General features: G+C 34.5%; 1 protein-coding gene and 1 long non-coding RNA gene across 3 annotated transcripts in view; one reads left to right on the top strand and one right to left on the bottom strand.

The window, feature by feature from the left end:
- Window positions 1-15,674, bottom strand: part of LOC134249017 (titin-like) — a 50,734-nt gene that overhangs the window by 19,839 nt on the left and 15,221 nt on the right. The window contains exons 5-7 of the mRNA XM_062731390.1: window positions 14,253-14,549; window positions 12,411-12,539; window positions 11,886-12,179 (exon numbers count right to left, since the gene is read on the bottom strand). Coding sequence (XP_062587374.1) covers window positions 11,886-12,179; window positions 12,411-12,539; window positions 14,253-14,549 — 720 coding nt within the window. The remainder of the gene's footprint in view (window positions 1-11,885; window positions 12,180-12,410; window positions 12,540-14,252; window positions 14,550-15,674) is intronic.
- On the top strand, window positions 7,912-11,858 carry LOC134249019 (uncharacterized). 2 transcript variants are annotated; one of them, XR_009988193.1, is made up of 4 exons: window positions 7,928-7,998; window positions 8,090-8,300; window positions 10,183-10,320; window positions 11,666-11,858. It is a non-coding gene; the product is annotated as an uncharacterized LOC134249019 (long non-coding RNA). The 2 variants fall into 2 exon arrangements; XR_009988192.1 differs by having other exon boundaries at window positions 7,912-8,300.

Below are 15,674 nucleotides of genomic sequence, written 5' to 3'. Positions count from 1 at the left end.
GAGCTAAGTCGTCTCCAGTGACTTTATAATTTCAATTTTGCATCAAAAACCTTCAAAATAAGCCATTTTTGGCTACTTCCGGTTTGACCGGAAGTGACGCCGACGGATGGAAAATTAATTTTTATGCTCCCAGAGACATATGTTATCCAAAAACCTGTCAAGAACGGCAAAAATACACGTTTTCCGACTACTTCCGGTTTGGCCGGAAGTGACGACGCCGGACGTATTTTGACGACTCTAATAGATAAAGCTTGACATTTTGAACAACTTTGCTTCTTTGACGTATTACAAATTCTCAATACTTTTTGAGATTTAAAGAAAAAACTTTTGGCCCCTCTAGGCCCCTCATTTTAGGGGCCAGCCCCTTTTACAAGATATCATTTGAAAGATCTTGAAATTCTACACTTCTTTTGTTCTATATGTTTTAACAAAATATTTCCAGGTAAAAATATATCGTAGAAAAGGTGTTTAAAATTTTGAAATTCGCGATACGACAATTTTCGGGCCGTAGCGAGCGCCGACGTGCGGCACTTCCGAAAAAAATGAAATACTTTATACATATCTATAGACTTTGGTCTATCATACCTCAAAGTTTCATGATTCTATCTTGAGCCATTATTGAGAAAGTCTGGAGACAACCTGACCCTTCAAAAACGATAAAATCGACAATATCTCCAAACCGGAAGTGACGTCATCAAATCGGAAAAAAATGCATAAGGTTCAAGTTATGTTGCATAAGTCCTGAAAGTTTCATGAAAATCCATCAAGCCGTTTTTAAGAAATCGCCTGCACAAAATCGGTAAGAAAAAAAAAGAATAATAACTAGAAACGATCTCGTTGCGAGCAACGAGTAGGTCTTCTGTCCGATTCCGAAAAATAACCTATAAAATAACCTATAACATATTTTGGACACACTGGTAATTGAAACGGGTCACTAGCGTGAAAATCCAGTACGCTTATCGATTACGCTATTTGAACAACTCCTCTTACTTCACTTGTATGTACATATAATTCTGCAACAGTTAATCTGTCTTGGAATTATGAAAGAAGGGTCACTATTCATAATTTCGCGCCAAACGCAACGAGTAAATCTTAGCAAATTTCTCTTGGAATGTTCATGGTCCTTCGGATGAGACGGTATAGACCGAGGCCCCGTGTCACAGCAGGTGTGGCAGGATAAAGATCCCTCCCTGCTCATTGGCCCTGAGTGCCGAGCATAGGCCCAAATTTGCAGCCCTTAACCGGCAATGGTGCCCTCTCCATATCAGTGAAATATTCTGGAGAGGGACGTTAAACAGTATACAATCAATCAATCAATCGTATAAAGGCAAATAAAACTAAAGCAGTGAAACAGCTATGAATGATTAATTTTTCAATTTTCAATCACGAAAGTTGACTATTCCGATTACTTACACTTTCATGAAAAAGGTGGTATGTTTCACCGAAAAAAAAATGCCCCGATCGCCCTACGAGGGTCAAAAAATAAGATTCCATTATGTTCAATAACTTGCATTGAGAAAATAAAATGTTTATATAGGTCAATTAAACGGTCTTTGAAAAATTGTTATCTTTAAAAATAAAATATTTTCTTATTGTAACAGTTGTCCTTTCTATTGATTTAATATGACACAAGTGTGCATTAGAAAACAGTGGTCACGTTTTTTACTTACTACATTCTTGAAAAACTATTAATTATAACTATGATTTCAGCTATGTGTTACCGTGATGCAAAACAAAAGATATAGATATTGTACTTCATTTGCACATTAATTCTTTTCTATTTCTACTTTGAGATACAACCAAAACCAATTAAAGAAGACTTGTAAGTAGACCTTGGATAATAAATGTAGTTTGACACCGAATTGCAACGAACCTTCGACGTGACAATCCAAGTATCCCTACACATTTAATTGCTCCTTATGTTACTTTCGTTCAAGCAAACGCTCGGCTGCCTCTGTAAACCCCTATTGCGAAATGTCGGAATTGACAGAGACCGCCGCCATTAAGATCCCGCTTCAGACTTTTGAATGTTAATATCTCGAGTTCGAATTCATCAATTTACAAACAAATTATATATTCAGCCCAATGAGAAATGTTTCTATCAACCATACAAATATGATTTGAAAATATTGAAAAACAAAAAAGTTCAAAAATTTGACTTTTTTTCTTTGCATGCCGTTACGACAGGAAGTAGAGACGACGTACAAAAGATCGCGTCTTGGATAGTACTTATCACGATCTATAATCCCTGAAAGTTTCACAGTGATATCTTTTACCATTCTTTAGATTATCCGCAAACAAAATGTCATTTCAAAATCAGAAAATTGTCTGTAACTTGGCACCAGAAAGGAATTTCCAAAAAATCTCCAGGATATAATAACTGCAGATAGCAACACATTGTTCTTGCAAATTTCATAAAAATCTATCCAGTAGTCTTCGAGAAATCACATGACAAAATTTGATGGTCAGAAAAATAATAATTATAACGAGCTCAGGCGAGCTTCAACGCCTTTTGCGCTGGAAAGATAGAGACTCAAAAAAGCAATTTAGCAATCCTTCCTCTACCTTCACTGAAAATCTCAAGTCAATATCTTCATTCGTTTTTTAGTGATTGCCCGGACAAGCTGACCCTCTTAAAATCAGTAAATCGTCCATATCTCACGACTGGAAGTGACGACGTACTTATAAAAAATTTCCAATAAGGTTCAGACCAATATCTATCAGATCTGAAAGTTTCGTGAAAATCGACCAAGCCGTTTCCGAGAACTCGCGTGCACAAAAATCGGTAAGAAAAATAATAATAACTAGACGAGCTTGTTGCAAAGCAACAAATAAGTCTTCCGTCTAATTCTGAAGACGATGATATCGAGATTGATAGACATTTACGGTTATGTGTGCAAAAAAACGAGCCATTTACAAATACTTCCGGCCTGACCGGAAGTGACGGTATTTTAACGACTTTAAATGATCTCTGCCTCTGCTATTTATTATTTTGAACAACTTTCCTTCTATGATGCTTAACAAATTGTCAACACTTTTTGAGATATCAGATAAAACGTTTTGGCCCCTCTGGATCCTTTAATTTAGGGGCCAGCCCTTTTCATAGATATCATTTGAAAGATCATGCAATTCTACACTTCTTTTGTTCTATATGTTTTATCAAAATATTTCTAGGTAAAAAGTTATCGTAGAAAAGGTGTTAGAAATTATGAAATTCATGATAGGACAATTTTCGAGCCATAGCGAGCGCCGGCGCTTCGTACTTTCGGTAGTTGTGATATATAAAGGGCATTTCTCCAAAGGTTGCTCTAGCATCACTGAAAATTTCATGCTTCTGTGTTAAGTGCTTTTTGAGAAAACTGCCGGACAAAGTGACCCTCTAAAAATCACTAAATCGCAGAAAACTCCGAACCGGAAGTGACGTCATCAAAATAAAAAATTTTATGTCTAGACTTTTTGATGTTTCGTCAGACCTGAAAGTTTCATGAAAATCGAGCGAGCCGTTCTCGAGAAATCGCGCGTACAAAATCGGTAAGAAAAAAAAACAATAATAATAAAAATAGTGGAAAAGAAACCTAAGAAAAACAATAAGGTCTTCTGCTGAAGACGGAAGACCTTAATAATAACTAGAGCAAAGCTCGTTGAAAGCAACGAGTAGGTCTTCCGTCCTGTTTGACTGGAAGTAGCTTTCATTTTTTTACAAAAATGAGAAATAACGCCTAAAAATGGTTTGAATCCTCTAAAGCCATGTTAATTAATGCAAAAATAAGCAATTTTTTTGCTACTTCAGGTTTGACCGGAAGTGATGACGACGGACGGAAAATTAATTTTATGCTCCCAAAACATATGTTACCCAAAAAATTGTCAAGAACAGCAAAAATACGCGTTTTCGACTACTTCCGGTTTGGCCGGAAGTGACGACGCCGGACGTATTTTGACAAACCCAATAGATTGAGCTTGACATTTTGAACAACTTTGCTTCTTTGACGTATTACAAATTCTCAATACTTTTTTAGATATAAAGAAAAAACTTTCGGCCCCTCTCGGCCCTTTATTTTAGGGGCCAGCCCTTTTTACAAGATATGATTTGAAAGATCTTGAAATTCTACACTTCTTTTGTTCTATATGGTTTAACAAAATATTTCCAGGTAAAAAGATATCGCAGAAAATGTGTTAAAAATTTTGAAATTCGCGATAGGACTATTTTCGGACCATAGCGAGCGCCAGCGCTTTGTACTGCCGATAGTTATGATATACCTAATACCCTTCTCCAAAGGTTGCTCTAGCATCACTGAAAATTTCATGCGTCTGTGTTAAGCGCTTTTTGAGAAAACTGCCGGACAAAATGACCCTCTAAAAATCACTAAATCGCAGAAAACTCCGAACCGGAAGTGACGTCATCAAAACCGAAAAAAATGAATCAAGTTCAAGTAGTGTCTCATTGGTTCTGAAAGTTTCATAGAAATCCATTTAGCCTTTTTCGAGAAATCGCGTGCACAAAATCGGTAAGAAAAAAAACAATAATAATAATAAGACTAGAGCCGAGCTCGTTGCAAAGCAACGAGTAGGTCTTCCGTCCTGTTTGACCGGAAGTACATCTGCAACTTTCATTTAAAAAAAAAATGAGTAATGAAGTATAAAAATGGTTTAATCCTCCAAATCTATATTAATTATTGCAATATTAAGCCATTTTTGGCTACTTCCGGTTTGACCGGAAGTGACGTCGACGGACAGAAAATTAAGATTTAAGCTTCCAGTGACATATGTAAACCAAAAACCTGTCAAGAACGGCAAAAATATGTAATTTTTGACTACTTCCGGTTTGACCGGAAGTGATGTCGCCGGACGTATTTTGACGAAATCATTAGATAAAGCTTGACATTCTGAACTTTGCTTCTTTCACGTATTACAAATTCTCAATACTTTTTGAGATATAAAAGAAAAAATTTCGGCCCCTATTAGCCCTTTATTATAGGGACCAGCCCTTAATTGTTGATATTTTTCGAAAGATCGTGACATTCTCTACAACTTTTGTTCTATATGTCTTTACAAAATGTTTACATGTAAAAAGATATTGCAGAAAAGGTGTCAGAAATTTCTAAATCCTCGATAGGACTTTTTTTGAGCCATGGCGAGCGCCGACATGCCTCACTTCCGGAGAAAAAGAGTGGTGTGTGACATATCAGCACACATTGCTCTATCATCGCTGAAAATCTATTGTTTCTGTCTAAAGGCATTTTAGAGAAAAATGATGGACAATGAGACCCCCTGAAAATCACTAAATCGCGGAAATCTCAAAACCGGAAGTGACGTCATCAAAACAAAAAAATTACTTTCAGCTTTGTTTGATGTTCTATCAGTCCTGAAAGTTTCATGAAAATCTATCCAGCCGTTTTCGAGAAATCGCGTGCACAAAATCGGTAAGAAAAAACAATAATAATAACAACTAGAGCAAAGCTCGTTGCAAAGCAACGAGTAGGTCTTCCGTCCTGTTTGACCGGAAGTAGCATTAATTTTTAACAAAAATGAGAAATAACGCCTAAAAATGGTTTGAATCCTTTAACGCTATGTTAATTAATGCAAAAATAAGCAATTTTTTGCTACTTCCGGTTTGAGCGGAAGTGACGACAACGGACGAAAAAATTATTTTTTTGCTTCTAGAGACATTTGTTACCAAAAAACTTGTCAAGAACGGCAAAAATACGCGTTTTTCGACTACTTCCGGTTTGGCCGGAAGTGACGATGCCGGACGTTTTCTGACGACTTCAATAGATTAAGCTTGTCATTTTGAACAACTTTGCTTCTTTGACGTATTACAAATTCTTAATACGTTTTGAGATATAAAGAAAAAACTGTTGGCCCCTCTAGGCCCTTAAATTTAGGGGCCAGCCCTTTTTTCGAGATATCATTTGAAAGATCTTTAAATTCTGCACTTCTTGTGTTCTATACGTTTTCACAAAATATTTTCAGGTAAAAAAATATCGAAGAAAAGGTGTGAGAAATTTTGAAATTTGTGATAGGTCTATTTTCGGGCCATAGCGAGCGCCGACGAGCGTCACTTCCGGTAGATTTGATATACCTGATGCACCTCTCCAGACATAGCTCTACCTAGCCTCAAAGTTTGAAGTTTCTATCTAGAGCCGTTTCTCGGGAAAATTGTGGACAAAATGACCCTTAAAAATCAGAAAATCGACGATATCTCTAGACCGGAAGTGACGTCATCGAAACGGAAAAAAATGCATAAGGTTCAAGTGATGTTCCATACGTCCTGAAAGTTTCATAAGATTTTGTTGAGCCGTTTTCGAGAAATCGCGTGCACAAAATCGGTAAGAAAAAAAAAAATAATAATAAAAGTGAAAAAGAAACCGAAGAAAAACAATAAGGTCTTCCGCTGAAGACGGAAATTTTCTCGACCTTAATAAAAATAGTGGAAAAGAAACCTAAGAATAACAAGAAGGTCTTCCGCTGAAGACGGAAGACCTTAAAAAGTGAAAAAGAAACCTAAGAATCACTAGAAGGTCTTCCGCTGAAGCCGGAAGACCTTAATAAAAGTGAAAAGGAAACCTAAGAATAACAAGAAGGTCTTCCGCTGAAGACGGAAGACCTTAATAATCTTAATCATCAGAATCAGTAGAAGGTCTTCCGTTGGAAACGGAAAACCTTAATTACATAGCTCATCTCAATTAATGTTGTCTTTAGTTAAGACAAAGTCCCACATTAAACTAATATTCTATATAGTAGTGTGCAACTCAACATTTATGCAATTTTCATCGTATGGGGTTTGCAGTTAACTTGGAAACAGACTTATCCTAAAATTAAAAAGCAAAGTACTCAGAAGTACAGAGAGCCGGGCTCATTTACAGAGTAGAATGAATTTCTTGCATGAATCACGTTTATATTCTGATGAAAAAAATTATTTTAAAACTATCAATATAAATGATAAGACACTGACAGTGAGTTTTTCAATCCTAATACCACGGTTCGATTTTGTCAGAATCAGAATTAATCTGGTACCGCAGTTGAATGTAAACAAACAGGCCAGTCTGGTTCCCTCACCTGCTTTACCTCGTATGTGTACAGAACTACGATAACACTGATTATCAAAAATCCTTACGCTAATTAAACTATGTTCTTTGACTTAGGACTGAAGTTTTCAAAGTCATTACTACTAATGTTTATTTATATACTATTAGATAAAACATCGTTTTATTTTTGTTGCTTTATTTAGCGTTTGTATTATCTCAAAAGCGGTTGAGAGTAAGAACTATATTTTTGCACGTAACTTTAAAATGGCGACTATGGGGTTGACTTCCTGCCTTGAACAGGATGACATAAGCCGGCAATTGCTCTTTGAGCAATAAGCCCGGCTAACTAGTCACTCATCCAGAAAATGTAATTCAAACCCAGCATCTTATTTATAGAAATAGACCTTAACCTGTACACTCATCTAGAAAATGTAGGTTAGATCCAGCATCTGAAGCAAGCCGAATCCTTAGATGTAACATCCACACAAGTTTGGTCAACATAGGGTTTATAGTTACTTGGATATGAGACCTTCACCAAAACCTTTAACCTGCACCAGAAACATTAACTTACTCCAAAAACATTTCTTTCCTGAAATTGCAGCACCTGAAACCTTATCTGGTACAATGAAACACACTAGAAGCATCTTGCATGCATCTCTTATCAATGTGCCACATAAAAAAACTGCACCAAAAACTTTAACCTTGAATGCCGAAGCTGAGGGTATCACATAAGCCTCCACTTCAATGAGGTGAGATAAAAATACTTAGAATGGTGAGAATAATATATAGGGTATTCATATATGGGTACATCCCACTAATTATTTTTAGAATCGATAGGAGAAGAAACTAGTGCAGAAAAAATTACAAGTTCCTTAACTTGCAGACTTGCATAAAAAAAATGTGCAGATGTACTAAACTGAGCCTCACACTTGTTGATAAGGAGTATCTTTCCTACCAAAAAAGTTTGGCAAATGTAATTCATCAAGAAGATCAGCCGAATTATTTTGTGTATTATAACGCCAGTTAGAACTCTGAATTTCCCCTACTTTCACTTTCATTTTTAGAGGTTGCCGCAGACAGACGCATTTTGCCGGAAAACGAATCTGACATGCCACCTCGAGATTTTGACCAAGGAAAGACAAGTTGATGTGCTTTGATTTGAGGGGTCACTCACTGCTGAACGAAAATTAGGGACATCGCTATGAGAAGAAACGTTAACATTGTCGCCTATGGGAAAACAATTAGTGGACTGTACCCATATTGGGAAGCCTATAAGTAAGTGAAAAATGTCATAGATCTTGACTTTATTTCAAAGTTGGTGTTTTCTATCATTTCTAATTGTTCAATCTTATGAAAAAAAACAATTCTTATTTTGTTGATACACATTTTCAAACAAATTAATTCATAAATAAATTTTCTAGATCCCCCCCCCCCCAGGAACAGACTTGTATCACCCATTGTTTACACATGTATCGTAAATTAAATGTGTATCGATTTGTATCATTTGTTTATTCAGAATCACAAATATATATTCAGATGAAAGAGTAATTATGTGGAAGTACATGCTCCACTGTCTTTTATTTTCAATACACAAAAATTCACAATTTAGGTCGGAATCGGTATTCAATCAAGGTCAAAGTGAAAGTAGACTAGGGCTGGGTATTGGCCCGAGATTTCGTATTGCGATATATTGCGATATTTTTAATTGTATTGCGATATGTATTGCAATATTTTTAATGTAATAAAAATGGCATTTTCTTACTACATTAACTATAATTTACATGCAGAATGTACATAACCATGATAAGTAACCAACACGGAAAAAAAATCTTGTTGATTTCAGTTAAGTTATGCTCTGAAATGTCCCCACAAAACAACTTCTGTCTTACTGTTTGGTTTAATAACAAACTTTCATAAGTCCATTTTTATATTTAATGACATAATTCCTTAATCTAATGCCCTGTTCACACGAAGAGTTTAATTCGAATTAAACGTAAGTTTACTGCGAATTAGCTTCGCTTAGCGTTCACACGGAGAATTTAATGCGAATTAGTTTACTTCGAATTAGTTTACTGCGCATTAAATTACTTCGCATTAGCTCCGTGTGAACGCTAAACGAAGCTAATTCGAATTAAATTCTGACGCATGCGTAATGGCAAAATTTAGTCAAATGCCACTTGTCGGTGGTCAGCTATATGTACTTGTACTATTTTTGAGTGAAAAACTAAGGAAATTTTTATTTATCAGAAAAATGTGTAGTATCAGACACTTTGCCATTATGTCAAATGGATCTGCGTCAGCACAAGGTGACGTGATTTGCAAATGACGTCATAATAGCCGTGCTGCAGAAACAAAATTTTAATTCGCATTAGTTTACTTCGCATTAGCTGTCGTGTGAACGCAATTTAATTCGTATTAGTTTGATTCGCATTAGTTTACTTCGCATTTACTTCGCATTAATTTACTGCGAATTAAACTCTCCGTGTGAACAGGGCATAAGCATATTGCCAAAATATCGATATTACAAAATCGTATTGCGATACGATATTTTTTGTCATTGTATTGCAATATATTGAAATATCGATATTATTGCCCAGCCCTAAAGTAGACTTAGCAGAAAGTTATCAAAACTGTTCAGTGCTGTGTCGAGCAGTATAAAGGTGATAGGCATTTGTATTTTACACAGAAGGTAAGAGGTATGCCTTAGTACAGTGTTTGTAAATTAGAATTTAATGTTTTTGGAACAGGATGATCGACACGTCACATACACGACGTACATCATTGCAAATCAGTCGCTCGGTCAAGCTGGGTGCAGTTGTCTGGGAGTTAAACGATGTGTGTGAATATGCTCGTTAACTGATTTTTTTCTCATATTTTTAGCAATTGCATTACAAGTATTTGTTGAATGTACAATAATTGCCAGTTAAACATGCTTTTTACATATTCTGCTGAATTAACTTGCCAGTGTTAACATGGTGATTTCAAGTGGGAGCAAATTTATAATTTTTAATTAATTACAAGTTATGGGCATAAAAGGAATATGGTAAAATTGTATGTGTGGAATGTCTATGTGTCTGTCTGTCTTCAAATGTGAATGTTTGAGATGTTTTTGAGCCTGATAATTATTGTGCCATTTATTGAATTGATTTCTTTTTAGGGTCATGGTCATTGGTACAGGAAAACCATGAGGTTCATGTAGGTGGTGTTTAAAACTATTGGCCAGCAAACACACACCCATTTGAAAACATCTTGAAACTTCACGGTCACCAGTAAAAAGTGGCAGTTGGCAAAATGTGTAAGTTCAACTTTTCTTTAAAAAAAAATTTATTAAAGTGTGTGTGTGTGTGTGTGGGGGGGGGGGGGGTGTAGATATTAAATAGGTGATAAAATTGTGAAAGTATTCATGTTTAGCTAATTTGTACGTGCACTGCTATATATTTTGTAGCTCATATAGATTTTTTTCTTGTGTAAGAATTTCAAAGTAATTAGATCTACATCTTTGTTTTGTAAATAATGCATTATTAAGATTACACGAATAGAAGAATTGAAATTTCTTATTAAATATTTGACTGTCAAAATTATGCGATGTGTCAGGAAATTCAAAATTTTGTCTCATTTTCCTACAAATTACAAAATGGTTACCATGGAAACAAAACAACTTTAGAAGATTATTTATTTAATCAGGTAAAACACATATTTTTATTTTTTATAGTTAAAATGATTAGATTAGCACTGATTTGGTCTTAAATGAAAAGTACGGGAAAAGTGATGATACACATGTATTGAGCTATCCATTATTATGATGTCATTATGACGTCATAGATGAGTAAATTTGCATTGGCATAAAATTTGCTTTGAAACAAATGATTGTATAGAGGAGTATAAAGGCTTATAACTTTTTTATTCATAGACCAAATTTCATAAATGATACATCAATGGACAGGAAATAATCAGTACTTTCTTGCTTTACTACTTTCGGGGTATTTGTTAACTTAATTTTTTTGTCATTTCTGGAGAAACTATGAATTATAGGGTGAAAAATGGTCATATTTTGTGTGGAAATACATTAATTTTTTAAAATAAGAGAAATTGACCCATTTAAGTGCTTGATTATGATTTGACTAATTGTATTTAAAGTTATGAAGGAGAGTAAGAATGGTATAAATGTGTTAATAGGCTAACATTTGACTTAAAACTTTGGTGCAGTTTTGACTAGATTGGAGCATTTTTTAGGGATATTACACATAGAACTGTACATGCTGTAAAATCTTAATTAATGGTTGAATTTTCATGAAACTTGGCATGTTATCTGTACTTATGCTCTAGATTGACAAACAGTGTGAAATATTGTAAAATCTAAAAAATGCTTTTTCATATTGGGTACATCCCACTAATTATTTTTAGAATCGATAGGAGAAGAAACTAGTGCAGAAAAAATTACAAGTTCCTTAACTTGCAGACTTGCATAAAAAAAAATGTGCAGATGTACTAAACTGAGCCTCACACTTGTTGATAAGGAGTATCTTTCCTACCAAAAAAGTTTGGCAAATGTAATTCATCAAGAAGATCAGCCGAATTATTTGTGTATTATAACGCCAGTTAGAACTCTGAATTTCCCCTACTTTCACTTTCATTTTTAGAGGTTGCCGCAGACAGACGCATTTTGCCGGAAAACGAATCTGACATGCCACCTCGAGATTTTGACCAAGGAAAGACAAGTTGATGTGCTTTGATTTGAGGGGTCACTCACTGCTGAACGAAAATTAGGGACATCGCTATGAGAAGAAACGTTAACATTGTCGCCTATGGGAAAACAATTAGTGGACTGTACCCATATTCAATGAAATAAAATCAACAAACCTAATCTCACTTCTTTCTCATATGAGTCTATAGTAATGGTTTCCTCTGGCTCTGTTAGCCTGACAACAGCAGAAACAGTGACAATGTACCGCTGACCAGACATTAGGCCTGAGTTGATAATGGTGGTATTCTTCCCCCTATCAACTCCTTGTTGAGATGTAGAACCACCATTCTGCCTCCAGTAGACCCTATAGCTGATGACAAGGTCAAAATCCACAGAGGGATGGCTCCAGAACACAGAGAACTGTGATGTTGAACTGTTGATGGCGCTTATATATGGAGTTAGACGGGTTCCTGATAACAAGAAGAATCACAAGTTAATTAAAATGGACAAGGAATGGAGAAGTCCAATTAAGGTCCCTTAATTGATCTTGAAAAACAAATCAGAGTTAAACCTATGATTGTTTGCAATTAAAACCTTTTAAAGATGCTTATTTTGAAACAAATTTTGAACTGAATTGTTCAGGCCATTTTTTGGTTTTTATCATACTAGAATAAGCACCCACTTTTTGAGGTATCACTTACTTGGATGACATACTTTGTCTTTGTGGTAGGACGTTGTGTTACAAAGACATTTGCCTTTATTACATATCAAATAACTGGAATTATGATCACAAGGTACTGTTTCAGTGCAATCCTCATTAAACTGCCCATCTGTAAATCAAAAAATACTCTCACAAATTAATGATGAATATGTCTTTTTAACGTACAAAATGCAACATTGGTTTTTATGCAATATATCACTTACCCAGCTATCTTACATCTCCTACCTGTAAATCATGAATTTAAATTCATGCTATTACAGTGTATAAGAAATCATTTCTAACATCATTCAGTGCTTAGTGGACATTGTTACCAATTAAATCTAAGTATTCTCTCACCAAAGAAATTTTTGGATAGAAGAATTTTTTGATGATCATTACAAAAGAATAATCCTCAATTCATTAATATTTTTGTCAAATATTTAAATTTCTTATTTAAAGGAGCAATATTTAATGGCAGAGCCTGGATTTGAAGTTAGAGGGGCCCCAGTTGATTGGCAGGGATCTGAGTGCTATTGGGGGCCAACAGTCGGTCATGAGCAGTTTCAGTAACCATTTCTTTTCACCATTTAAAAATTTTGAAGAAGAGAAACTCCCATATATATATATATTACATGTATAAATGCTCTGCTCAGTTTTCCAAACATTGATTATGGTTACTGCAGTGAATGTACGAGGGTTGATTCAAAAGTTCGTGGAATTTTTTCATATTTTATTCATTTTTAAGTTGAATTGGTTGAAAATTTCAAATGAAAATATAGATATATGATGAATATTTTAAATTGAAAAATAGTTTAAATATCTTTGATAGTAACTCTATGGCAGTTGCCATAGAAACGGTTGATTGGTAATGCGGGGGAGACATTAACACGTTCATTTTTATTTTAATTCTTAATACGTGAAATGAGATTTAAACCGGCCTGTGTGGTATATAAACGAAAATTATGTCATTATTACGATTGCTTGGTCTTTTATAAACCTTTGTGTGAAAGTTTTACTGATTTTACAGGATATTTATTTATTGATTATTTATTGTTCATCTTTAAGTTGTTAGACAATGTCAAATTTCGGTAAAGTCATACGTTTTGTGAAAAATCCGGGATCACTCTATCTTAAACGCGTATGTAATAGACAAAGGCTTGGGAAAAAATGCATTTAGTTACTGGTTTTTCGGTAGCATGATAAATTTAAGAAAATAGAACTGCCATGGATGTTGATTAAAGGTGTGGTGGCTTTTTGGAGACTGTTTTCGGTGCAGATCCCCTTAAACAAATTAAAAGCGTAAATGGACGTTGTCGGCTGCCGTACTGTTCTTGACATTGCTATTGAAATTGGATCATCACTGGAACATCGTATGGAAAGATGGGTAGTAATTTGAAATATGAGTGAAAAATGAAGATAAGTTGGTGCGAAAGGATACCAAGGCTTATTTGAGAAAAAAATATAGAGAAAAAGACAACTTTTTGTAGAATTACGAATTCAAATTGGACATTAGGGCGAGTTGCATCTATTTAATGTGACGTGACATATCTAACTTGACGTTACGTCGAAGTCTCCCCCGGGTTTCACAACTATCCATTTTCAGAAAGCTCGTGTGACCGCATTGGTAATTGGAAAGTAGTAAAATTTTCCAACATTGTTGCATTATGACTCTATATTATGAATATGCCTGTTGTTTGCTTTCATCAAATCGCTATAAAATTTTAGAAAGAAATTCCACGAACTTTTGGATCAACCCTCGTACATTTAAAATAATTCAGTACTAGTGATACAACAAAAATGATTAAAAAATATACAAAATATTTCAAATAACCTGAATACTTACACAATACAGAGACTTCGGCTTTATTATTACTAGGAAAATTTCCACCAGGATTGCTTGCTGTACACTGATAATCTCCTGCATCAGTAGAAGTCAGGCTGACTATTGTTAGAGATGGAGTTGATACTGATCCTCCTGTGTATGTTGTACCATCTATGGTGATGTCTTTAGGTGCGTCAGTTCCAGAAACTTTTTTCCACAGTATATTGTTAACCTCTGGACCTGTCACAGTACAATTGATGGTTACACTTCTTCCCACTCTACCAGTGACATTCGGGCCCGTGGTTACAGTCAATTCACCTTAATTAGATAATTGAAAAATTAAATATCTGATATTTCTTTTGAAGAGGGCGTATAAAATATAAACTACTAAATTAACTATGAAAATGAGCTTGCATTCTGGCACTGTAAGAAATCTGAAGTTCCTGATAAGATTGTAGTTCTACTGGTTTAAATATTTATGTTTTTGTGATCATGCAGTTGTTATATAATGAGAGTTCATTCCTTTTGAGACATTTAATTTACAGACATATTAATCACTAAAATTTTGTGCACAACTGTCAAATGCTATAGCTTAAGATAAAGATAATATACCAGTGTCAATAACTTTCATTCAAAACATTTAAATTATTTTCATCATTCTCAAGTCATAAAACAAAGAAACAAACATTTTTCAAGGTCCAAACAAAAGATCTATATACCTTCATGTTTTAATTTTGGAAAAGGCACATTTTATGTTTATACCTCTGCTAAATGAATTTTTCATGAGTGCCGGTACCATGTTTAACTGAACATAGTATATTATATACATGTAGAACATATAGAATCTTATTTTTAGTCATGACACGTACTTTACCATTTGCAGAAAACACTATTCTGGTCTTTAACCAGAACAGCTAGAAAATAAGTAAGAAAAATATATTCCAATTATGGGTTAATCATAATCATTTGTTATGTTAAATTTACTGTAAAAGTTAATAAATACATTATATAAGTAGATTTCAATCACTTTTAAAACATTATAAGAGGCTTATCATATTAGACAATTGTTTGTCATAGAGTTGATTTCACAAGATCCTCTAGTTGCTCCTACAAAAAATTCTCCTACAAACAAAAAATAGCTTTCCTTTTTGTTTTGAATAAACATTGCAGTAACAGATGATATTGCTATGCATTAAAGTTTACCCAAAATTATGTTAGTAGTTATGATAAGACAATTATCTGGGGCCATTCAGTTTGACAAAAATGCCATTCACAGTCCGCAAACTCTATAGAAAACCCTTGTATGTATATAAAGTATGTTTGAATGTATTTTTATTGTATGTTTGTGCATATACCTATATTCATGTATATATGACTTTCATCACAATTTGATTCAAATCTGCATGTTCAACATACCATTTGACAAATTAAACAAAATACCTA

This window comes from Saccostrea cucullata, unplaced genomic scaffold (genome assembly GCF_032062105.1).
Source record: "Saccostrea cucullata isolate Sc308-1 unplaced genomic scaffold, CSIRO_AGI_Scuc_v1 ctg1779, whole genome shotgun sequence".
In the NCBI taxonomy this organism is placed as follows: domain Eukaryota; kingdom Metazoa; phylum Mollusca; class Bivalvia; order Ostreida; family Ostreidae; genus Saccostrea; species Saccostrea cuccullata.
This window is presented reverse-complemented; position numbering and strand designations above follow the sequence as displayed.